The 24,282-nt window shown below is 43.6% G+C and overlaps 1 protein-coding gene across 2 annotated transcripts in view; it reads left to right on the top strand.

The window, feature by feature from the left end:
- Nucleotides 1-24,282, top strand: part of LOC137420665 (ephrin-A4-like) — a 91,835-nt gene that overhangs the window by 54,647 nt on the left and 12,906 nt on the right. For both annotated transcript variants that reach the window (XM_068105913.2, XM_068105912.2), the window contains exons 2-3: nucleotides 2,788-3,080; nucleotides 23,302-23,367. In XM_068105913.2, the coding sequence (XP_067962014.1) occupies nucleotides 2,788-3,080; nucleotides 23,302-23,367 (359 nt within the window). The remainder of the gene's footprint in view (nucleotides 1-2,787; nucleotides 3,081-23,301; nucleotides 23,368-24,282) is intronic.

The raw sequence follows: 24,282 nt of genomic DNA, 5'->3' as shown, positions 1-24,282 counted from the left end.
AGGGAGTATGCTTTTTGGTAACATTTGTATGTTGCATGAGATCCTTCTGGCATCTTATGGAAATGATTTTGTTGAAGAAATCATTTGGGCGATAGGAAACGGATGTTACTATGAAGGCAGATTGGGGGAAAGGGCTCAAGTAGAATGGAAAAAGTTAATAAAATGTATCGTTTTTGGCCCTATCTTTTATCCCCTCCGAAACTCCCTCCTCAACCATCCCCTCCAAAACTCCCCCTCACCCCTCCCCTTCCAAACTCCCCCCTCACGCCTCCCCTTCAAAACTCCCCCCTCACCATTCCCCTTCTAATCGCCTCCATCACCTCTCCCCTTCAAAACTCCCACCTCACCCCTCCCCTTCCAAACTCCCCCTCACGCCTCCCCTTGAAAACTCCCCCCTCACGCCTCCCCTTCAAAACTCCCACCTCACGCCTCCCCTTCAAAACTCCCACCTCACCCCTCCCCTCCAAAACTCCCCCTCACCCCTCCCCTTCCAAACTCCCCCCTCACGCCTCCCCTTCAAAACTCCCCCCTCACGCCTCCCCTTCAAACTCCCCCCTCATGCCTCCCCTTCAAAACTCCCACCTCACCCCTCCCCTCCAAAACTCCCCCTCACCCCTCCCCTTCCAAACTCCCCCCTCACGGCTCCCCTTCAAAACTCCCACCTCAGCCTTCCCCTTCAAAACTCCCCCCTCCCCTTCAAAACTCCCCCCTCACCCCTCCCCTTCAAAACTCCCCCTTACCCCCCCCCCTTCAAAACTCCCTCCTCACCCCTCCACTTCTAATCACCCTCCTCACCCCTCCCGTTCAAAACTCCCCCCTCACACCTCCCCTTCAAAACTCCCCCCTCACCCCTCCACGTTTAATCACCCTCCTCACTCCTCCCCTTCAAAACTCCCCCCTCAGCCCTCCCCTTCAAAACTCCTCCTCACCCTTCAAAACTCCCTCCTCACCCCTCCACTTCTAATCACCATCCTCACCCCTCCCCTTCAAAATCCCCCCTCACCCCTCCCCTTCAAAACTCACCCCTCAGCCCTCCCCTTCAAAACTCACCGTCACCCCTCCGCTTCAAAACTCCCCCCTCAGCCCTCCCTTTCAAAACTCCCCCCTCACCCCTCCCCTTCAAAACTCACCCCTCAGCCCTCCCCTTCAAAACTCCCCCCTCACCCCTCCCCTTCAAAACCCCCCTCACCCCTCCCCTTCAAAACTCACCCCTCAGCCCTCCCCTTCAAAACTCACCGTCACCCCTCCGCTTCAAAACTCCCCCCTCAGCCCTCCCTTTCAAAACTCCCCCCTCACCCCTCCCCTTCAAAACTCACCCCTCAGCCCTCCCCTTCAAAACTCCCCCCTCACCCCTCCCCTTCAAAACCCCCCCTCACCCCTCCCCTTCAAAACCCCCCCTCACCCCTCCCCTTCAAAACTCACCCCTCAGCCCTCCCCTTCAAAACTCCCCCATCACCCCTTCCCTTCAAAACTCCCCCCTCACACCTCCCCTTCAAAACTCCCCCCTCACCCCTCCACGTTTAATCACCCTCCTCACCCCTCCCCTTCAAAACTCACCCCTCAGCCCTCCCCTTCAAAACTCCCCCATCACCCCTCCCCTTCAAAACTCCCCCTCACCCCTCCGCTTCAAAACTTCCCCCTCACCCCTCCCCTTCTAATCGCCCCCCCCCCTACTATTTTTCTCCGACCCAAATCGTCCACCAAGTTTCATCCGAATCCGTCCATAACCTTTTGAGATGTCATGCTATATATCGGTTTCAGCCCCATCTCTCAATGGTGAAGAATCACTTTGAAGAATTCTCAGATCCAGATTCGGATCTTCACCAAAATCTAATCAATTCGTCCTTGTGGTCGACCCAACCCATCCATCAAATTCCGTCCGAATCCATCCACACCCTTTTGAGATATCGTGCTCATAAACAGGTAGACAAACAGGAGTGAAAACACAACCTCCTTAGGTAACATTTCGAAAACATAACCTTAGGTGTCGGAGGTAGAAACATTAAAGATAAACTAATCTCCAACTTCCAAAAAAGAGAATTCCTCGATCTGATTAGAATCAAATTTTCATTATGGTGCTGTCTGTTTATTATATGTGCACGGGGGGGGGGGGGGGGGGGGGAGTAAAGAGACAAAATAAAAATTGAGAAAAGGAAGAGAAGAATGTATGACCAGAGAGAAAAAGGATCATAGAGGAGGATGAGAAGAATGTGGTGGAGAAGAAAAATCCAGGGAGGAGATCCGAGAAAAGAAGAGGAAGAGAAATCTCATGTTTGAGAATTCTGCCATATTTGCATACATAATAAATGTATGAATTAATGTATTAGTGATGTTTTGCTTTTGTGCATCTCTGATTTACATCACTTGTATTTTACAGCCATTGGATAAAAGTGAAGAGGATGCACATGCTTGATGTTGGTGGTGGTCCATATGGAAGCCTGGTGTCGGCTTAATGGTTATGGTGGCTGGCTTGGGATCTTGGGGTCCTGAGTTCAAGCCCCTGTTGATATAACACCAGCCGGGTTGGCTCAGCCTGCCATCCTTCCGAGGTGGGCAAAATGAGTACCAGCTTTCTGGTAACGGGCGCTGCTGCATCAGCGGCACAGAAAGCGATGCCAGCAGCAGCCACAGGCTGCATACAAACCACCACCACGTCGACAATAATCCTATTGTCCATGACCTTGAGTCCAGGCATCCTAATGATGATCTTAGGAGCGATGATGATGTGCAATTGGCTCATCTCACTGTATGTACATGCTGATGGAGTCGCGTGCTCTTTTCGCGCAGATTGAATGGCATGGATTACGCTCTCCATGTCAACATCGGTGACTATGTGGAGTTTCTTTGTCCACGCTCCGACAAGTTGACTCAGCTGGACGAGCCGTCGAACCTGCTTATCCACCAGGTTCGGAGAGGTCAATACAACACCTGTAACACTGCAAAACCCGGCTTCCTCCGATTCAACTGTGACAGGCCGCAGCCTTACACAAGAGCATTCCGCCATGTGGAGAAGATCCAGCGTTTCACACCCTTTTCACTGGGCGTGGAGTTCCATCCTGGAACAGACTATTACTACATCTGTAAGTGGCATTGGGTGGTATGTGGGAGGTCATGTGACTGGTGAGGGGAAAGGCATGGGCTTGTTCTCTTGTATGCTCTCCAATTGTATGCCCTGTTATTATCATTCTGAGGGTTACCACCAGGGTGACACTGTGGTCATTTCAAACCAGACTAGCCAAAAAGCAGTTGTCTACAGGTGTTACCTTGTCGTTGCTACAACCGATGAATATCCTTAGATGATCTTTTCTACCCCCGCTAATTTCACCCCAAATCCACTTTTTTGAAATACCAACTTCTTTCCTGGAAGTCCTTGGTGTCCTTGTGTTTATACTTCTCCCTCCCCCCCCCCCTACCCACACCGCCTTCCCCCAAGCCCTCTCCCTCCCACACATTTCCCGATGGCCCTGCTCGCAAATGTTGTGTTTATGTGCTTCCCCTTCTCTCCCCATCTTGTCTACCGCTCCCCTTTTTATATACTTTGTTTGTTTGTCTGTTTGATTTGTTTGTGTGATAAATGTTAGCTCTTTCACGAGCCTCGATTATGCATACAAAAAAAACAAACAAAAAAATTGGGCACCGGCCGGGCACCCACATTGCCACTTGAAATTGGTATAATGGAAGTAGAAATGGGCCGAGCTGAAAATCGATAGATGTTTGACCGGCACATGCCAGGTTCTGCCAAACGACAGGGATGTAGATGTGTTTGTCTTCATGGGTGTGCCGGGTACTTTCAGTTGTAGTTTGCTTGCAGGATAGGGGGCTGTCACATTCCAAGCCGACAGGTAAAGGGAGTGGCAATCATCGCTGTCGGGACACGAATCGTGCGCACGAGGCTTGTTATCCTTGCTCATCTCTCCTTCGGATCTTTCCCACAGGCCACTGCTGTTATACGCCCGAACAACTCCAGAATATTTATTAGGAATGTTTGTTTATTTATTTATTTGCCTGGGTTTAATTACCATGTATGTTTTTGCTATGACCAAAAAAAAGATATGCTACATGTCACAAAATACCTAATCAGAATCACTACAATTTAACGCAGGTGGAGGCCATTTAACTTGGTGTGTGATTTTGAAGGTGATTGGTTACACCTGAGTTTTTTTTGTTGTTTTTTTTGTATACAAGATCGAGGCTCGTGTAAGAGCTAACATTAATCACTAAAAAAAAACAAATGGACACATAAGACAAAATAAAGGGAGCGGGAGACAAGATGGGGAGAGAGGGGGAAGCACACAAGATCAACATTTGAGAGCAGGGACATCGGGAGATCTATGGGAGGAAGAGTGCTTGGGGGGAGGAGGCGTGGGAAGCGGGGGGGTTGGGGGAGAAGCATAAAACACATTGATACTGCTAGGACTTCCAGGAAAGAAGTCGGTATTTCAAAAAAGTGAATCTGGGGTGAATTAGCGGGGGTAGAAAAGATCAAGGTTTTGGATTGGGGAAGATAAGAGATGGTGGTGAACAGCTGTTTTAAAGACCTGGAGGGAGAGAGGGATTGAAGAGAGTGAGGGAGTTTGTTCCGGAGGCGGGAGAAAAGAGGAATGAAGGAGTGAAGGTGAGCAGAGAGTCTTGATTTTGGCAGTTTAACCATAAGAGGGTTGCAGACAGATCTTGTGCGACCTGTAGGAATATTTGCGGGACAGAGCCCAGAGAGAGCTGGGGGAGCAAGGCCGGAGAGGAGTCGGTCGATGACAGAGAGACCACCAACCTGCCTGCGGTGAGAGAGTGAAAGGCCCTCGGAGTTAACTTCATCGCAGGAGATTCCAATGATTCTGAATCTTTACTAATTTTTTTAGCAATTTTAAAAAAATCTTTACTTTACTAATGAGCTAATTTACAGCACGAATGGAGCACGTATCAGGTGCTTTTGTTTGAAGACCATTTGGATCAAAACGCATGAGCGTAGCTGGTGCAGAAATTCCTCGTGATGTTTGCCAAAAGATCTTGGTGAAGAAACCGACATCTTTGTGCAATCCGACGTGCAATGGCGCGGTAAGCAAGGGAGTCCGCAGGGGCAGCAATAAGGCAACGATCCTTTCAGTGGAACATCTCCTGCTCTCTGCTGTTGTTAATTGTCGGAGACAGCCCCGTTCTCAGCTTCCCGCACGCCATCCCCGAAAGCATCGTCGGTGAGAGCAAACGTCATTTGTTGAGACGGTGGTGTCTTGTTTCATCACTTTGGCGCATATTAAAAAACGTTACTCGAAGCTTCCCTGGTAATGAATTTGTGCCACCTTAGCTGTGGGATTTGCGTAAATGTCTCCTGGGAGCAAATTTTATTCGGCTCGGTGCAATATACGCAACAGCGGTGAACGATTCGCTCTGCTCTTGTGTTTCGGCGTCGTGTATAGGAGTTGGAATAATACAATGGGAGATGAGGATGGAACTGCACAATATTGTAATATCATCTCGGTATATATTTAAAGCGAAGAGCAGGTGAGCCGAGGATAAGAAAAGGACAATTCAACTCGCACTGAAATTCGCCATATTTTTCGTTCTCGAGTACTTTTCCTGGTAAATCTTCCCTACATGGAAACATTTCAAAGTGAAATCAATGTGGCCCCAAAGTGAACCCATTACCATAAATTGGGCAGTGCCATAAGCCGGTTTCTCTCTCGATGTACCATAGCCTTGAGTGTCGGTGCCACCGAAGCAGCTTCCTGAGTAAGGGTTACATTGAATTGTTTGCCATTGCCTTCCCAGTAGTAGTAGTAGTAGTGGTGGGGGGGAGGAATTTGTCCATGATGCTGGCAATGGCTCGCCTACTCTTCCGGAAGGACACCATGGGGTCTTTGGCATCCACCAACTAATTAGGGCAAACAAGACGCAGTGCTAACATCGACATAACACAAACAGTGCTAACATCCATCCAAGGGAAGCCACACACATTGATGAATCGTCCTGCCTGTGAAACACCAGGATGAAAGTTTATAGCTGTGTCAGGATTCGAACCCAAGCCAAACAGCTTAGAGGTGAGTGTGCCTACCTCTCGGGCTAGGCCATCCTGCCAGCCCAAGGGATTATCTACGTATTTCAAATGCAAGCTTTTCGGATTACCCTTCAACATTGGGAGGCCACATTCCAAATGATAACAAATAATCCTTGTCATGAAAGCCGCAATTACATTTCCATACTCTCTTGTTTACGGTTTAACTAGCATTGGTACCCAGCATTACCTGGTGATGTTCTAATCCTGTTGGCATTTTCAAGAAATCAAATTTTGTTTATTTTCTATTTTTGTCAAGGCCCAAAACACTTCCCTATAGCCACTAAGGAATGGGATTGCACATCATTTAATATTACCTTTCGCATTGCTACAAAGCCTTAGGCATGATACCGCAATTAAAAAATTCCAAGGAAATGCAACTTCTTTTTTCAAAATTTTCTATTTTTTATTTGTCTCAAACACTCCTCGGCACTCACTGAACCTCTGAAGGTTGGATGAAGATCCGTTTGGCCATCTCTGAGAACTATGATACCTTCAAGCATGATTTGAATGCAGTGATTTTATTTATGCAGACGTTTTATTTATTTCGCGATAAATAAGTAAATACAGGGTGGGCCATTTATCTATTCCCGGTTTTGAACCCCTGTAATTCTGTTGCTCAGAAACAAAATCGAGCAATATATGTACAGGATATATATAGAAAGTCTACACCCCGTTTCAAATTTTTCACCTTTTGCTGCCTTATAACCTGGAATTAAATTGCATTAAATCAGACTTTTTCCACCTTTATTTACAATAATTCCTCAGTGATGTTTTGCGTAAAATTGTCACGTTTTACGTTCACGTAACCCACAACTTCCAATAATTGAAAAACAAATTCAACAAATTTCAGAAAATTAGTTAAAAATACAAACGACGAGTAGAATATCTTGGTTGGATAAGTGTCCACCCCCCTTATAATAGCAATTGTAAATTAGCTCAGGTGTAACCAATCACCTTCAAAATCACACACCAAGTTAATTGACCTCCACCTGTGTTAAATTGTAGTGATTCTGATTATTACTGAATAAAACTAGAAGGGCACTCAGTAGAGAGAATACCTCCGCCAGGTGAACAGTTTACGTTTTGTATCCCACTGATAGGTCGTATCTCGATTCAGACCTGAACCAAAATCTAATCAGCTTGTTCTTGTCACCTAACCAATTTATACACCTAGTTTTGTCATAACTCGTCCATGTCAGAACCCATCCATAAACTTTTGAGACATCCTGCTATTTATCGTTTTTGGCCCCATCTCTCAATGGTGAAGAATCACCTAAATTCTTCTATCTAGATCCAGATCTTCACCAAAATTGAATCTATTCTTCCTTGTCACAATCACATCCTCTCCACCGAGTATTGTCCAAATCCATCCACAACTTTTTGAGATATCCTGCTATATATCAGTTTTTGGCCGTATCTCCCAATAGTGAAGAATCACTTAAGACTTAAATAATTCTCATATCCGAATCCATATGCAGATCTCCACCGAAATCGAATCGATTCGTCCTTGTCAGACAACCAACCGGTCCACCAAGTTTTGTCCAAATCCGTCGACAACCTTTTGAGATATTATGCTATTTATCGTTTTTGGCCCGATCTCCCAATGGTGAAGAATCACTTTAAAAATTCTACTAGCCGGATCCGAATCCGGATCTTCACCAAAATCTAATCATTTTGTCCGTGTCACATACACTACCTCTCTGCCAAATTTCGTCCGAATCCGTTCAAAACGTTTTGAGATATCTTGTTCACAGGCAAACAAACAAGAAATATGTCGTGCAAAGCGCGATACTTGCGAAATCCCTCAAATAAGTTGTTGGCCTATGATGACCTCAAAAATATTGGGTGGTTTAATTCAGTGACCTGGTAGGTATTCAGTGACCTGGTAGTGACCGTCAAAATACTAAGTGGTTGAATTTATTGACCAGATATGCAAATCCTTTTCAAATTTCAAGTTAATTGGATGAAAATTGAGGATTTCAGAAACTTGGCCTATGCTGACCTTTTGGCCTATGTTGACCTTTTGGCCGATGCTAACCTCAAAAGTACTTGGTGGTTGAATTCACTGATCAGATATGCAACTCCTCTTATAGTAAGGGCATTTTATGAGATATTTCACAAATCTGTTAACTAAATTGTTACCAAAAAATTTCTTCACCAATATGTTTGTAAAGGTGTGTAATAACATGTGTTAAAATGTTGAAGTTCAACTCCCGTGGGAAACCCAGAAAAAAAGCTGTTGAATTCGGGTACCGAAAAATTATTTTCGAGAATTTTTTTTTTTTTTTAATCGGCCCTTAAGTAACTTATGAGGGGTCAAATAAGGGTTTTTCATGATTCTGAGTTGATTGTTAACATTTATATTTTCACTTTTACATTTACACACAAAGTAGCTTTTATTTCACATACATATATTATAATACTCAAGAGTTATTTCTCATTCACAATGTCAGAAGTTTCAACAGTCATTGTCTATGTCTTCTTCAGACTCAACAACATCATGACTGCAGTTTCTGCATGTAATGCCATTACAGACTCCACAGGCCGAGATGCACGTGACCCCATTCTTCTTGCAGCTGCATCGCCGGTTGCTGCAATCTCCATGACAATTACAGCTCGTGAACTGCAATAGCTCCTCAGGAGCCGTGGGGTCCAGTGTTGGAACTGGCTCATACCCATGCACACCTATTGTCCATCCATAGTCACTGGGGTTCAGAGACATGCTCTGTAGAAGGATCCAGTCCCGGGTCTGCAGGTAGGCACGGAGTGAATGTTGTGCAGCTGCACCCTCTGTTGGAGGTAGAGTCTCTGGTTTGATCACTCCTGCCGCTGCCTTCCTTGAGAACATGTTGTACCGAATGTCACCCTTCTTCAATTCCTTCAATCTCCTTCTCCTGGGAGGAACTCGATCTGTGTGCTCTGCTTTGCATCATTAGCATGGATTCTCTTCATCCAGCCATTCCAGTTGGAGTGTGGGAACTCAGGATCGTTGGCTTTGATCACCCACCCTGCTGCCCAGAGTGTGTCACCTGGAGTGAGGAGTGGCTGATCATGAGCCAGGGAGGAGGAAAGCTCAGTGAGGGGGAGAAACATGATCGTGTTCGTTCCTATCTGTTTCCTGTTCGTAAATGGAATAATCTTTACTTCAGTTCCTCTCAGGATCTTAGCTTTGTCGAGTGCCTTCAACTTCACCCGGGGGAAAGCTGCTGTTGCCTGTGGATCTGGCAAAGGTGGTGCCGGAGAGGTGACTTCGATCCAACCCATTGAGTGAAAGGGAGTGTTTCCGTGAATAGAGACAATGTTTAAATCTATATTGTCTCCAACAAACTGAGTGACTGCATTGTTTGTTTCCCCAACCTCCATAAAGACCACCTGATCATTACTTGACAATTCACTTTCACTGGCTGGCACTTTGGCTGTCATCACTGATTGATCCCCAAGCGCAGCATCAACCGCAACCTCATCATTGATCTGTTCATCGGTTTCCTCCACAATGGTGTCAAGAGTGCCAGAAGTATCTGGAACATCATCTCCACTCCTACTATTAAGGAAGCAGTATTTGTAGTTTTGTGTCTCCGTGTAAGACTCAGTGTATCCCAGCCGGTGGAACTTGTTGAGCATCCATTTTGACCCAAATCTATGATCAAGTTGTATGGCAAGCCCCATTTGGTGTGGCAATACTCCAGACCGAGGTCGACAGGCCTTAATAAAATTCTGCCCCCAAACGGCAACTCTTTCGTCTGTCTTGACAATCGGTCTCAAGAACATCTGAAGGCTTGCAGGAACAAGTGTCAGCTGACTATCGATGTCAGTCATACTGTGTGTGGTGGGGTATGACTTTGGACCTAAATCAATCAAGGCAATATCATTGGATATGAACTTGAGTGCCGTCTTTATGATCTGAGTCTTCTCATCTCCATGGTCAAGATTAGCATGATGCGCTCGCAGAATATTGTCGGTGCCATCTTTGAGACAGAGTACATCTGCCCTTCTTTCCTGTGTTGTGAAATACAAGGTGTCTTCGTATTTCTCTAGAAGTTTTATCTTTAGCCAATGCTTTGAATAAGAAAGGCTCTTCTCTGGTGACTGATCAAACTCCTGCAGCTTTTCATGGACTTGGTCCATGTTCATTACCCCATGCTCTAATTCTGAGTCTAACCATTCGCAGAATTCAATAAAAACTGCCTCTCGCTCCTCATCAATACTCCTCTGTCCTCTCTTCCTTTTTCCTTCCTCATCAGTCTTGGACAAACTGTCACCTCTCGCAAACACAAGTTTGCATCGCAAATGGTACAGTGTTTCTTCTGCTACCAAGTCGTTGATCCCTTCCAGGCGTCCAGTGACTTCAGTGCCCCAGTCATCCCCGCGACTCCGTGCTGTCTTCAGCAAGCTTGCCTTCAGTGTATCTGCAGTCAAATTATCTGGCACTCTGTATTTCTTTCTAGCTTGTGCTGGATTATTTTTGTAGAGCTGGGCTGGTTGGTTGCAAAGAATGCATACATCCTTATACAGGAGGTCAACTGACTGTGATCTTCTCGAACTGCAGCCAGTTGATGAACTGAACTCACAAGTAGTGCGTCTTCTCTTCAACTTTGATGACTCTTTCTCTGCCTTTGATGCTTGAGCTGACTTCTTGGTGGTTGCAACAAAGTTGTTGTACAGATCATTTTTACACTTCTGGTGGTACCTCAGTTTTCCTTCCTTTTGAGCCTCCTTCATACGTTCCACAACAGTAACATTTTCGACAGTTTCTGCTTGTTTCAATAAAGTTGAGTATCCCTTTGGAGTTGCCTGTATGAGCCTTTCAGCTGGTGTATCCGAGCATGCACAGATGAAGCAATTGAGCACAGGTGGAGTAACGTCTTCATCCATATTGCTAGACTCCATGTCCTGCAAAGTAGAAAATGAGATATACAGACTTGGCATTTAATATGGAATTTTTTTTTTTCTTGACTTGGGTTTACTTTCTGAACTCGGTATATCAATCTGGTGAGTTTATTTTACGCTTCGGTGATTTCTTTGTTAAAAGAACCATGTCACTGATTGTCTGTCGCGGCAAGAAGTCAATAACAGGATTATATCACAGGTGGCGTGACAAACTGTACGGACAGGTACATTTGACGATTGGCTTCACAATCGGGTATATAAGGGTTGTTGCGTTCTGTATTAGTGGAAAACAACTGCTGCATGTCTACAAAAGTTATTGCCGCTTCCCCTGGAGATGGTCCGTCAACTCTACAATGCTGTTTGTCATTTAGTGGTGGCTTTACGAAATTCCGGCATGAAACAGCGTGCTATTGCTCGGCAGTATGGCATCACTCAAGGTCAGGTGTCAAAGATCCTGAAACGAAATGCTCAGAGGGGTGTCCCTACTCCAATACCGAGGTCAGGACGTCCCCGCAGAACCACAAGGAGGGATGATCGCCAGCTGCACCGGTTAGTCCGCAATGGCCGTACCAAGTCAGCTAATCGGCTTAGGGCTGAGTGGCAGCACCTGACAAATGTGCTTGTATCCAGAAGGCTAGTCAACCAACGACTGGTTCAAGCAGGCTATCGTGACAGGCGTCCACTGAGAAAGCCACGACTGACCAGACAACACCGCCAGCGCCGATTGCAGTGGGTCAGAGAGCACCGTCAATGGCAGCCAGGACACTGGAATCACGTGATCTTCAGTGACAAGTCTAGATTGCTGGTCTATCGTCAATATGGCCGCGTCCGAGTGTGCAGACAAGTGCATGAAGCCTACAACGAAGATTGTATACTGCCAAGAGTCCAAGCTGGAGGTGGTGGGGTGACCGTTTGGGCTGCTATTCATGCAGGGGGCAAAACTGACCTGGTTGTTCTGAATGGAAACCTGAACCTGTTCAAGCACAGGGCCATTCTGGAAGAAACATTGCTTCCATTTGTTTGTGCAGCCTTTCGATGAAACTTTGTCTTCCAAGATGACAATGCACGGCCTCATCGTGCTCGCATGATCCAACACTTTCTTGCTGACCGTGGTGTAGAGCATATGGAGTGGCCTGCCATGTCCCCGGATATGAATCCGACAGAGAACTTGTGGGCAGAATTAACGCGTCAAATCGACAACTTGGACCAGCAGCCTGCCTCTGTGCATGAATTGCAGCAGGTTATTGTAACTGCATGGCAAGCGATTCCTGTCCAAACCTTGGCAAATCTCGTGAACAGCATGCCTCAACGTGTACGTGCTCTCCTGAATGCTCGTGGGGGTTACACGAAGTACTGAACTGTAATTTTACTGTCAGTAATCCCAGTCGTAATTTAACTTTTGTTTTTGTTAAAAAAATTTTTTGGCTAATGTGCAAAATAAAGAGATACTTCTGGAAAACGCACAGAAGTTTAACACAGTACTGTCCATGAATTGAGTTCGATATCAGTTTACATCACTTTCAAGGATCAATTTACTTGCTTCGAAATGTCCAATGTGGTTTTTGTTTCTTTTGAAGGTCACATTAACAAAATCTCGAATAATTTCAACATAATTCCAATGAACTTTTGGTTCTAAGTCATCTTGAAAAGTAAGTTCACCCCCACAAAAAAAATATTCCATATTAAATGCCAAGTCTGTATTTAGAAATTATTTTTCCACAAAGGAGTGTCTGTGGTGAAATATAAATGTTAACAATCAACTCAGAATCATGAAAAACCCTTATTTGACCCCTCATAAGTTACTTAAGGGCCGATTTAAAAAAATAAAAATTCTCGAAAATAATTTTTCGGTACCCGAATTCAACAGCTTTTTTTCTGGGTTTCCCACGGGAGTTGACCTTCAACATTTTAACACATGTTATTACACACCTTTACAAACATATTGGTGAAGAAATTTTTGGTAACAATTTAGTTAACAGATTTTCATATGTTTCCCTTACTATTAAAATTTTAAGTCAATCGGATGAAAATTGAAGTTTTTAGAAATTTGACAAAGTTGGTGACCTTTGGCCGATGTTGACCTATTGACATTTTGTTCCCAAAAGCAATAGCCTTCTTGCTTATGACCAACTCTTCCATTTGGTGAAGTTTTGTGAAGATCGGTTGAAAATTGTGACCTGTAGGCGAATGACATACAGCCAGACAGACAGACAAACAGACAATAAATATGTCGTGCATAGCATGATACTTGCGAAATCCCTAAAATAAGTTGTTGGCCTATGATGACCTCAAAAATATTTGGTGGTTTAATTCAGTGACCTGGTAGGTATGCAAATCCTCTTAAAATTTCAAGTCAATCAGATCAAAATTGAGAATTTTAGAAATCTGGCCTATGTTGACCTTTTGGCCTATGTTGACCTCAAAATATAGTTGGGGGTTGAATTCAGTGACTAGATATACAAATCCTCTTAAAATTTCAAATTAATTGGATGAAAATTGAGAATTTTAGAAACTTGGCCTATGTTGATCTTTTGGCCTATGTTGACGTTAAAAATACTTAGTGGTTGAATTTATTGACCAGATATGCAAATCCTTTTTTAATTTCAGGTTAATTGGATGAAAATTGAGGATTTCAGAAACGTGGCCAAATCTGACCTTTTGGCCTATGTTGACCTCAAAAATACTTGGTGGTTGAATTAATTGACCAAATATGCAAATCCTCTTCAAATATCAAGTCAATTGGATGAAAATTGAGGATTTTAGAAATTCGACAAATTTGGTGACCATTGGCTTATGTTGACCTATTGACCGTTTTACCCCAAAAACAATAGGCTTATTGCTTATGACCAACTCTACCATTTGGTGAAGTTTCGTGAAGATTGGTTGAAAATTGTGACCTGTAGGCGACTGACATACAGACATACAGACAGACAGAATAATTCACAAGACCATCCAATATACTTCAAAAATCTTCGATTTTCGCAAGTAACAAACAGACAGACAGACAGACAGGGACGAGAACATAACCTCCATCCATCTTAGGTGGTGGAGGTAATCAGCTGTTCCTGTAGGTTTTCTCTGCTGGGTAGTGCAGTTCACAGCAAAGACTCAACCTTGAGCACCAAGGAGCTTTCAAAAGATATCCATGATAAAGTTGTGTAAAGGCACATATCAGGGGATGGGTATAAAAATATTTCAAAGGCCTTGAATATCCCTTGTAGCACAGTCAAGACAATCATTAACAAGCATTCTGAGTATTGCGCTGCAATACATGTCCCCTACCGGCAGTCTGTCGTCCGGAAAACTGTTGGGGAAATTACCAAGGGTTATTTATCCACAGGTCCTGAATCGTTCCCAATCGCTAATTACCTCAGGACGGGCTCACCTGTGATTCGCACTCGGGACTTCGATTTATACACCTTGCAGACAGGTCAGCGGAAGCACGAGAAAATAAGTTGTTGATAAAGAACCTTTTGAGTCGCTAAATATCAGTAATTTATTATATTTTCCGGTTCACGATCAATGATCGATGTGTATATATATATGTTGCTCGGCTTGGCTCCGCCCCTCCGGAAAGCGCGCGCTGTGTCATGCTGTTGACGTTCGCGAGACGAGGCTGAGGGCACGCGGGGCGGCTTGAGGAGAACGCCAGAATAAACAAGAGATATCCATTTTTAAAAAATATTTCCGTTTAATTAACGACATCTGCCAAACCACGTGCCCTATCGCAAATTCCAAAAGGACATTTTAGTAGACTGACATGCTGAACAGATCTGTGAAGTTTCCCCTCGATTGGATCAAAAATGAGGGAGCGGCTCGGTTTTAAAGGTCCATGCTTAAAAACGTCATAACTCTGAAACCATGTGATGCATGACATCATGCTTGCTGACTTTTTTTGTTCGTCATGGGTATGCGATTCTGCCTGCAAAGTTTGGCCTCGATTTGTTCAGCCGTTGCAGAGAAAAAGGGGTTTTCGTGTTTTCACGAAAAACAATATGGCGGCCGAACCACGTGACCTGTGACGTCATAATTACCATTAAAATATTCTACAGACCGAGTCCCTCCTATGGTGGAAATTTGATCTCAATCGGTCCTATTATTGCAGAGAAATTGGTTTTTAAAGGAAATTAAAACTTAAAATGGCACTGAGTTAAGGATCATCAGAATTATCAGAATGCCCAATGTTCAAAGTGCCATAACTTTGTTTAAAATGATCGAAACGTCGTGAAGTTCGAACCTGATCTGTAACTTATCATAAGGAAACCATGTGCCAAGTTTGAAATCATTAGCATTAAGAGTTTAGAAAAAAAGTCCGGAAAACTGTTCTTTGCGTGACGCACTGACGGACTGATGGACTGACAGACTGACGGACGGAGGGACGGCGTGCAAACCTATAGTCCCCTCCGGTGTACACCGGTAGGGGACTAATAAGTGGAAGGTGTATGGTACCACCAAGACACTGCCTAGATCAGGCCATCCCTCCAAATTGTTTGACACAGCAAGGAGGAGACTGATCTCCTGAGAGGTCAACAAGATGCCAATGGAAACATTGAAAAAGCTACAGGGCTTTATGGCAAAGACTGGTCAATGTGTGCATTTCACAAAAATATCCCAAGCACTCCATAAGTAAAGCCTATACGGTAGGGTGGCAAGAAGGAATCCATGACTCATAAAAGCCCACCTTGAGTCCCATTTTAGGTATGCAAAAAAATACACCGGAGATTCTGAAGCCATGTGGCAAAAAGTTTTGTGGTCTGATGAAACCAAGATGGAACTTTTTGGCCTAAATGCAAAATGTTACGTTTGGTGCACATACAACACAGCACATCACCCAAAGAACACCATCCCTACTGTGAAACATGGTGGTGGCAGCATCATGTTATGGGGATGTTTCTCATCAGCAGTGACTGCTGCACTTGTCAGGATAGAAGGGAAAATGGACGGAGCAAAACACAGAAATATCCTCGAGGAAAACCTGCTGCCCTCCTCAAGAAAACTGAAATTGGGACGGAAGTTCACCTTTCAGTCTGACAACAACCAGCACACAGCCAAAGCTGCACTGAACAAATAAGCTATGGAACAAAGACGAAGGCAAAGGCTAAGGAACAAAAAGATAAATGTCCTTGAGTGGCCCAGTCAGAGCCTGGACCTAAATCCAATCGAAAATCTGTGGCATGACTTGAAGATTGGTGTCTGTCAACGCTCCCGACGCGACTTGACTGAGCTTGAACAGTTTTGTACAGAAGAATGGGCAAATATTGCCCAATCAAGATGTGCAAAGTTGCTAGAGACCTATCCCAACGACTCGCAGCTGTAATTGCTGTCAAAGGTTGAAGGTTATCAAGATCCAACCAAGACCCTTATCCAAGCAATATATTCTCGTTTTGTATTTTTAATTAATTTCTGAAATTTGTGGAATTTGTTTTTCACTTGGAAGTTGTAGGTTACGATGTGTAAATTAAGGTGGAAAAAGTCTGATGTAATGCAATTTAATTCCAATCTATAAAGCAACAAAAGGTGAAAATTTTGAAGGTGGGTGTACAATTTATATGGACACTGTAGGTATGTATTTCAGGTTTTTGTGGTAAAACATTATTACATTCAGAAGTGTCCACAATTATTTATATGCAATATAAACAACAATTTGCCTTGGCCCCTCGTTCACCAGACCTCACCCCATGCAATTTCTTCCTGTGTGGCTTTCTTAAAGGCAAGGTTTACACCTCAACCAGCGAACATGCAGGATCTGAAAAAACGGATTCACGCAGCTTTTCCGGAAATTGCGGTCGGAATGCGACAGAAAATGATCTTATGACAGAAATGGCTTTCGACAGATATTGTCCTAACCTTATCCCTAACCCTAACAACCCTAACCCTAACAACCCTAACCCTAACAACCCTAACCCTAACCCTTACAACCCTAACCCTAACCCTAACAACCCTAACCCTAACAACCCTAACCCTTACAACCCTAACCCTAACAACCCTAACCCTAACCCTAACAACCCTAACCCTAACAACCCTAACCCTAACCCTTTTCTAAGTATCGCAAAAAGACGCACACACCTGAAAATGATGGAAATCATGTCCAATTTCATAATTTATTATAATTTGGTGTCTGTATTTATTTCATAATTTCATAAATACACTTCTGAATTCATTGAGATTTTTACCACAAAAACTTTAAATATCTACCTATGTCCTGTAAATATTTTGTTCAATTTTCTTTCATAGCAACAGAATTACAGGGGTTCAAAATCGGGAGTCGATAAATGGTCCACCCTGCATATTTGGTAAGAGAAAATGTCTTTTTCTGAGTTAGGGAGGACGCCATGAAAGAGAGGTTGGCAATTAAAAATGTCGGGAGTGAGGGTGGAAATGCCCTTAGAGTAGAGGTGGTAAACATATACCCATCAATTAACTTGTTGTACAAGAAAGGTTTTATGGTATGGAAGAATGGAAGAGAAAGGTTATCGGAAGCTGGAGGATAATATTTTGCTGTGACCGTTATACAGTACTTGCTTTCACAATTATTTACAAGTTCCTGTACTCGTGAAGGAATGAATGGAGCTCAAGGAAAGATCCTTTACTTTCCTAATGGGGCTTCACTATCTAATTAGCTGTTATGACAGAGCTGGCAGGATAGCCTACAGGTATACACACACCATTGAGCTGTCGGGCTGGGGTTTGAATGTCAACCCTGCTATAAACTGCCACACTGGTGTTTCGCATGCAGGGAGATCCATCGATGGCTCAAGGAAAGATGTTAAGCCGGATGATCCGTTTGTCAGCTCCAGTCATTGGTGGACGTTAAATATCCCATGGTGTCTTTCACGAAGAGTAGGTGACACCAGCTGCCTGAACAAATTCCGAATTCCTGCCACCTTCAGTTGCCCATCCTACGTCAAAGTGTCGACCCGTCCAGGATCGATCCCAAACCTCAACGTCAGTCATTATTAACCGTTATGATTGTTACCTGGGCATGGATTAAATTTTGTGAAATTCCGATAAGTCCAGGATTGACTCCTCTGTAACTGTTTGACATGATCGTCTATTTTGAACGAATTTCGTTATTAGCTGAATCACCTTTGCCTTTGTCAACATGCTCAGAGCTGTCATTACAACACCAGTAATTAAGGACTGAAAATAGTGCTTTGTCATGGTTAGAAAGCACTGGCAGGCCAAAGGAATATTTAAACGCAAACGTAATAACACGTTTGGCCATCTCGGAAGACGAAATGTATCGACCACGCAGAGTTTAAACGAGTTCCACCAAAGCCACTAATGATAACAGATTCCCAAGCAAACACTGGCTTTAGTATTTGCTGTCTGGATTTCTCAGCAGTATATTGTCAAAACAAGATTTATTCTTTTGAACTTTAGCTGGAAGGGCAGTCCCTTCATGAATTGACTTATAATATTCCAGTCACGGGCCCGACGGTGGTATGGCTGGCACCGACCGTCAATCAAAAACTGCTGTGCGGTGGCCTGAGTCTTCCGAGGAGCCGGTGGTTGAAATGTGGAAAATTCCATGCGATAACTCGAGGGTTAACAGGTTAATGTAGATGAGACAAGGAGCTGAATGTTTCCTCCAAAGCTCCCCGGAAGATCGTTTGTTTTTCTTCAACAGACCCAATTATGCCCGCTTTCTTGCGGGGTCTCCCGGGGAAAGTCTTTGGCCTAACATGTCACATACCGGCTGGCTAGACCCATCGTTTGACTGGAAGACGATGTCAGCAGGGATTTGTAATTTGTTCAGTGCCCACGATAAATGATGCCCTCTTCGCGAAGGGCACCGTGCACGAGATCGTTCACGTCCAGCAACGACCATTGCTAAGCAAATTGCACACCTAGCTTATTATGTCCTTTCCATGAACATCACACACACACATGTATTGAAGTCTCTCCCTGCGTACGAAACACCATGGATTCAAACCTCGGCTCGACATCTCCAAGTCGAGTGTGCGTACCTGTAGAGTGTCGGCCATTAGTCAGGTTCACTATGTCAATAAATTATATTTCGTTCAAAATCGTGGTAGATTAGCAAACCTATACATTTTTGGAAAGGTTATAGCATAAGGAAACTAAAAATCAATGTTTACATTTGGAGAGATACCTGTATGGCGGCCATTTTGGATTTTCAAAATGGCCACTGTAAAATACATATTTTGTTCTATTTCTGCCTCTAATTACCCTAAAAACGTTTTAAAATATACTAAACCTATATTTTCAGGGACAAGGAATCCAATGAAAGTATCAAATTAGTGCTATGGGGAATGGTAAGACACGAATCAAAGGTTTTGAATTGCAAAATACTGTCTTTATATTCGCGATAAGTTGCATAATCAAATACATGTTATCATTTTGTACAGGCAGTTAATAACATCAAAATGTGTCACAATAATTCATATCACCAAACATACACAGGCAGTCAGCAAAATCATATATACACATGCAGTCAGTATAACTTCACATCCACACAGGCGGTCAATGACAAAATATACACAGGCAGTCAATGGCATCAAACATACACGATTACAGAATATGCCATTCAGAGTTCGTCATCACTCTCCTGTGTGTCGTATCCGACAATATAGTCCGCATCGTTTTCACAGTCCGTTCCACACAAGCAAAGGTCGGTCAAATTGATTGGCAAATCAAAGTGGTCGAATGGTCGATCGAATCGAATTCGATGAATCGAATCGAATCGAATCGATCGAATTGGTCGAATGGTCGAACGAAGCGATTGGTCGAATGGAATTGGTCGATTGGTCGAATTGGTCGAATCGAATTGGTCGGAATTGGCAAATGTAAACATTGATTTTCTGATTTTCCATGTAATAACGTTTCCAAAAATGTATAGGTTTGCTAATCTACCATGATTTTGAACGAAAAAACATAGTGAACCTGACTATATCCTGCCAGCCCGTAAGAGAGCGTTTTCACCTGTAGGGCTGTTAAATCGGACATGCTTTTATTATGATTGGAATTGCTTTTTGTATCCTCGGTAAAGTGAGCGAAACATAATTTTGTTTTCTTGAATATAAATCATTTGTGTTTCAGTTGTTTCTACATTTTGTATGTATTTGATTAATAGATACAATTACATGTTCAAACTGATTTAAATCAAAGTTCATGCTGCCCTCAATCCCCATGTATATCCCATTAAACTTGCTTTGTCAATAAGTGTCTTTTACATTGTACTAGGCATGTCCACGCGTTGCTTCGCTGATGCGATTATTCAAAAGACAGCATATTGTACTTCACAAACATATTGCATGTCTGTCTGTGAACCTCAATGAGGATGCAAAATGAAGTGAAACCCATGAAAAATGGATCTTTTATAACACGTGGTTGTTGTTGCTGCTGCTGCTGTTGCCATGATGGCTGCTGCTGTTGTTGTTTGTGTGCTCCTCCTGTGTACATTTACATATTTTTATATTGCTTTGAGAAATATTACTATATATAATTTAGTGTGCTCCTTCTACGGCCTTCTAAAGGGCTACTGCTGAACCACCTTTCGAGGCCATTTTTCCCCACAGAGCAGGGGTTGGCCTTTTTTGGGCACGGTGGTCCCCTTTTATGGAGCAATGTTTTACGGCCGGATGCTCTTCCTGCCACCAACCCTATTGGTCGCCTCTTGCGACACACAGGGAATTACCAGTGAACTGGTACTCAATTTGCCGACCTTCTGAAGGATGACAGGCTGAGTCAACCCCCCTGGCGTTAATTCAGCGATCAGACCGGGATTCGAACCCAGGATCCTATGATCCCAAGCCGGCACCCTAACCGCTAAGCCAACACCAGGCTCTAAAGGGCTACTGCTGTCGTAGAATAATGAATGTTAAAGTTGGAACCGCTGCCCAAAGCTCCTGTTCCCGCTTCTTCTTCTTCAAGGCCAGGAAGTTGGGCTTTTAAAAGAAGTACCCTTATGATTAAACGGACACAAAATTTTGCTCCAAGTAAATCGACCATGAGCTTTCCAACGGTACCATTTTTATTATTCTACGATTCCTTTAGAATGAAGCGTGACGGACACACACACACGCTTCTCTGTGGAGTAATAGATTTTACCCAACACAGCCGCAACACAACATTCTTTCATACTGATGCTCAACTACAGTTCTGGACTTGTTTTATCTGTCTCGCCCAATTACCAAAATTGCAAGTGTTCTTTAATTGATGCTTTGGAACTGTCTAACACAAAAGAGCAAAGCACTGCATGAAGAGCCATCACGAAATTCCTGATTGCTGTGTTGGGTTGATCGTGTACAACAATTATCTGTTATATATAAATGATAAATAATTATATAAATGTACAATCGTCCCATTATATGTGCATTTTATTTTTAATGCTGTAAACCCCTTACTTCGCCTTCCATTCCCTGGTAAACGTACACTGAACATCCAAAATACATTCAAGTAAGTCGGATCGATCAATCACCAATTTATTTACTGGATATGTCAGGAAATAATCGAATTCCCCATTTTTGTTTCCATAAATACCGAGTTCTCAATTTGATGTAAATTTAGGCCTCAGGTTTGGATCCTACTTCAAACGAGGCTATAAAATGTAATGTCCATTGAAGTGTCTTTTAGTTGATATTCAGAAAACCTACCTTTGCAGCTATTGAAAGGCAAATTGCACCTTGCATTGAGATGTGGGGAATTCATTTATAGTTAAAAAGAAAGCAACAATAAAAATGAGAAAACTAGGAACGAAGAACTTCATGAAACAAACTTTTTAATCACCTTCTGCTTGTCGGAGAAGAAGAGGAGATTGATCGTGCGTTCCAGCTCCAAATTCAAAGGCTTTTGGTAGGAGCGGAGGAGAGTCCGTTCGTTAATCTATTCCATGAGGTTGGAGGTGTTACGGGTTTTTTTTCCTCCAATCAACCTGGTTTGTTAAATATTCCAACTTTGAATATTACTGGTGAATATAATAGCAGAACATACCTGGAGGATTTTTTTTGGGGGGGGGGAATTTTAGAGTGCAGTTCATATGAATAAGGTGGGAAGGTGGGGCAAGAAGCCCCTGGTAGGAAAGATGGGGGCCACCATCTTGTGGTGGGTAAGGTGGGGCAAGAAGCCCCTGGTAGGAAAGTTGGGGGCCACCATCTTGTGGTGGGTGAGGTGGGGCAAGAAGCCCCTGGTAGGAAAGTTGGGGGCCACCATCTTGTGGTGGGTAAGGTGGGGGCAAGAAGCCCCTGGTAGGAAAGTTGGGGGCCACCATATTGTGGTGGGTAAGGTGGGGCTAGAAGCCCCTGGTAGGAAAGTTGGGGGCCACCATCTTGTGGTCGGTAAGGTGGGGCAAGAAGCCCCTGGTAGGAAAGTTGGGGGCCACCATCTTGTGGTGGGTAAGGTGGGGCAAGAAGCCCCTGGTAGGAAAGTTGGGGGCCACCATATTGTGGTGGGTAAGGTGGGGCAAGAAGCGCCTGGTAGGAAAGTTGGGGTCACCATATTGTGGTGGGTAAGGTGGGGCTAGAAGCCCCTGGCAGGAAGGTTGGGGGCCACCATCTTGTGGTGGGTAAGGTGGGCCAAGAAGCGCCTGGTAGGAAAGTTGTGGGCCACCATATTGTGGTGGGTAAGGTGGGGCTAGAAGCCCCTGATAGGAAAGATGGGGGCCACCATCTTGTACGTATATACATCCTCCTTGGTGTTTGTTTGCAGTATATGATACATTTCGAATTTGCAATTGCCCGCTGTACCATCCCTCTGATGCGGACAAGAATGCTCAACAAATAGCCAGGACCGAGGAGGTTACAGGTGGAGAAGCCGCACACTTTCTTGCCCCACACTTGCAGACATGAGCACCTTCCGCACCTCACTCAATTATACCTATACGTTAGCTGTGGTCTCATTTTACATCAGTATTCTGGTTTTTACTACAAGTGCTGGAAATTTTCATCGACTGTAGCTTCATTTTTCTTTTGTTTTTCAAAGGAAACTATCAGAAAACATGGAGCTTGTTTAAACAAGACCCATTTAATATCTTCTCTTCATAAAGACTGTTAGGAACTTTATGCTTGTTCAGCATCATGGATGTTGTTATGGGGGGGGGGGAGGGGGGAAGAATAACATGGCAGGAGTTGTTTTTCCAAATTTGACTTTAACTACTGCTTTGTAAAACTCACAATGAACACTCGAGTTGTGTTTCATATTCAGAAGGGAGAAATTTTATACGTGTTTATTTTTGGTACCTGGGCCCGAATGGACTTTCTTAGGGCAATGGGTTCCTTTGGTGCAGAGTTGATGCGATGTTTGGGCGATGCAACATTGCGAGGTTCCTTTTGCACTTTTTGAGAAGCTCGTTAGTGGCAGTGGGTCGCGGAACCACGTGGCGTGTGCATTTGTGTCTCCACCAGCGGCGCTGGAACCTGGCGGTGACGAGCGATGCCTCCGACTCAAGCTCTCCGTCTGTTGTGAGCAAGGTATGAGCAGCACGGCTTGGCACAGTTAGTCTTATTATGTCGTACCGCAGTGGAATGCTGCACATGTTTGTGCTCGGTGAGCTCACGTGTTTCATTATGTGGGTTGGCGTGCATGGCGTGGACATTATTTCTATTGTTTGTGCAGCAATGATGTATTCTCTTTTATTTATTTCATATGGTGTTTTTTTTTTTAATTCTCAGAACATACTCCATTCCAAGACCGAGCGTTGCAAATATCACAATGAGAAATTGTCCTTTTAAAAACACTTTTCGGCGGGGGATTAAATCTGAACTTTTGAAAACATTCCGATCGAAATTTGACGCAGAAGAAAACTCCACAGGTACAGTTTCGGAATAAAAAAACAACTTTCCAAAACTGATTACGGCTAGGTTTGGTATTTTAATGTACCTGCAAAGACTGGCATAACAGTGTGCACCCCCTTGGAGGTGTTCACACTTGCCTAGCTATAAACTATCTATCACCTTGATGATTCATACGGAGGGTGATGCGTCAATGTGTGTGCTCCGTCCATTGAAGAAGTTTAACCGGATGACCTGTCTGTCAGCACTCGTCATTCGTGAACGACGAATATCCCTCGGAGTCTTTCGCAATGAGTAGGCGAGTTATCGCCGGCAATCTGAATACATTACAAATTGCTTCCTGCACAGTGCTTTCACGCAAACCTACACTTGGGGACTTCTCAGTAACTTCTGCGGTGTCAGCCATATCTATTAATATATCTTCATAAATATATCTATTTTATAAATATAAATATAAATGAAAATAAATAAATTAATAAATTATGCATAAATGTTAATAAAAAATAAATAATAAATATAAAAATTATATCATAATAATAATAAATGAATAATATATAATAAAAATATAATAAATATATAATATATAATATGCAA

Source organism: Myxine glutinosa, chromosome 2 (assembly GCF_964187855.1).
Source record: "Myxine glutinosa chromosome 2, kmMyxGlut1.1, whole genome shotgun sequence".
Taxonomy (NCBI): Eukaryota; Metazoa; Chordata; class Myxini; order Myxiniformes; family Myxinidae; genus Myxine; species Myxine glutinosa.
The sequence above is the reverse complement of the archived record's forward strand: the minus strand, read 5'-3'. Positions and strand labels throughout refer to the sequence as shown.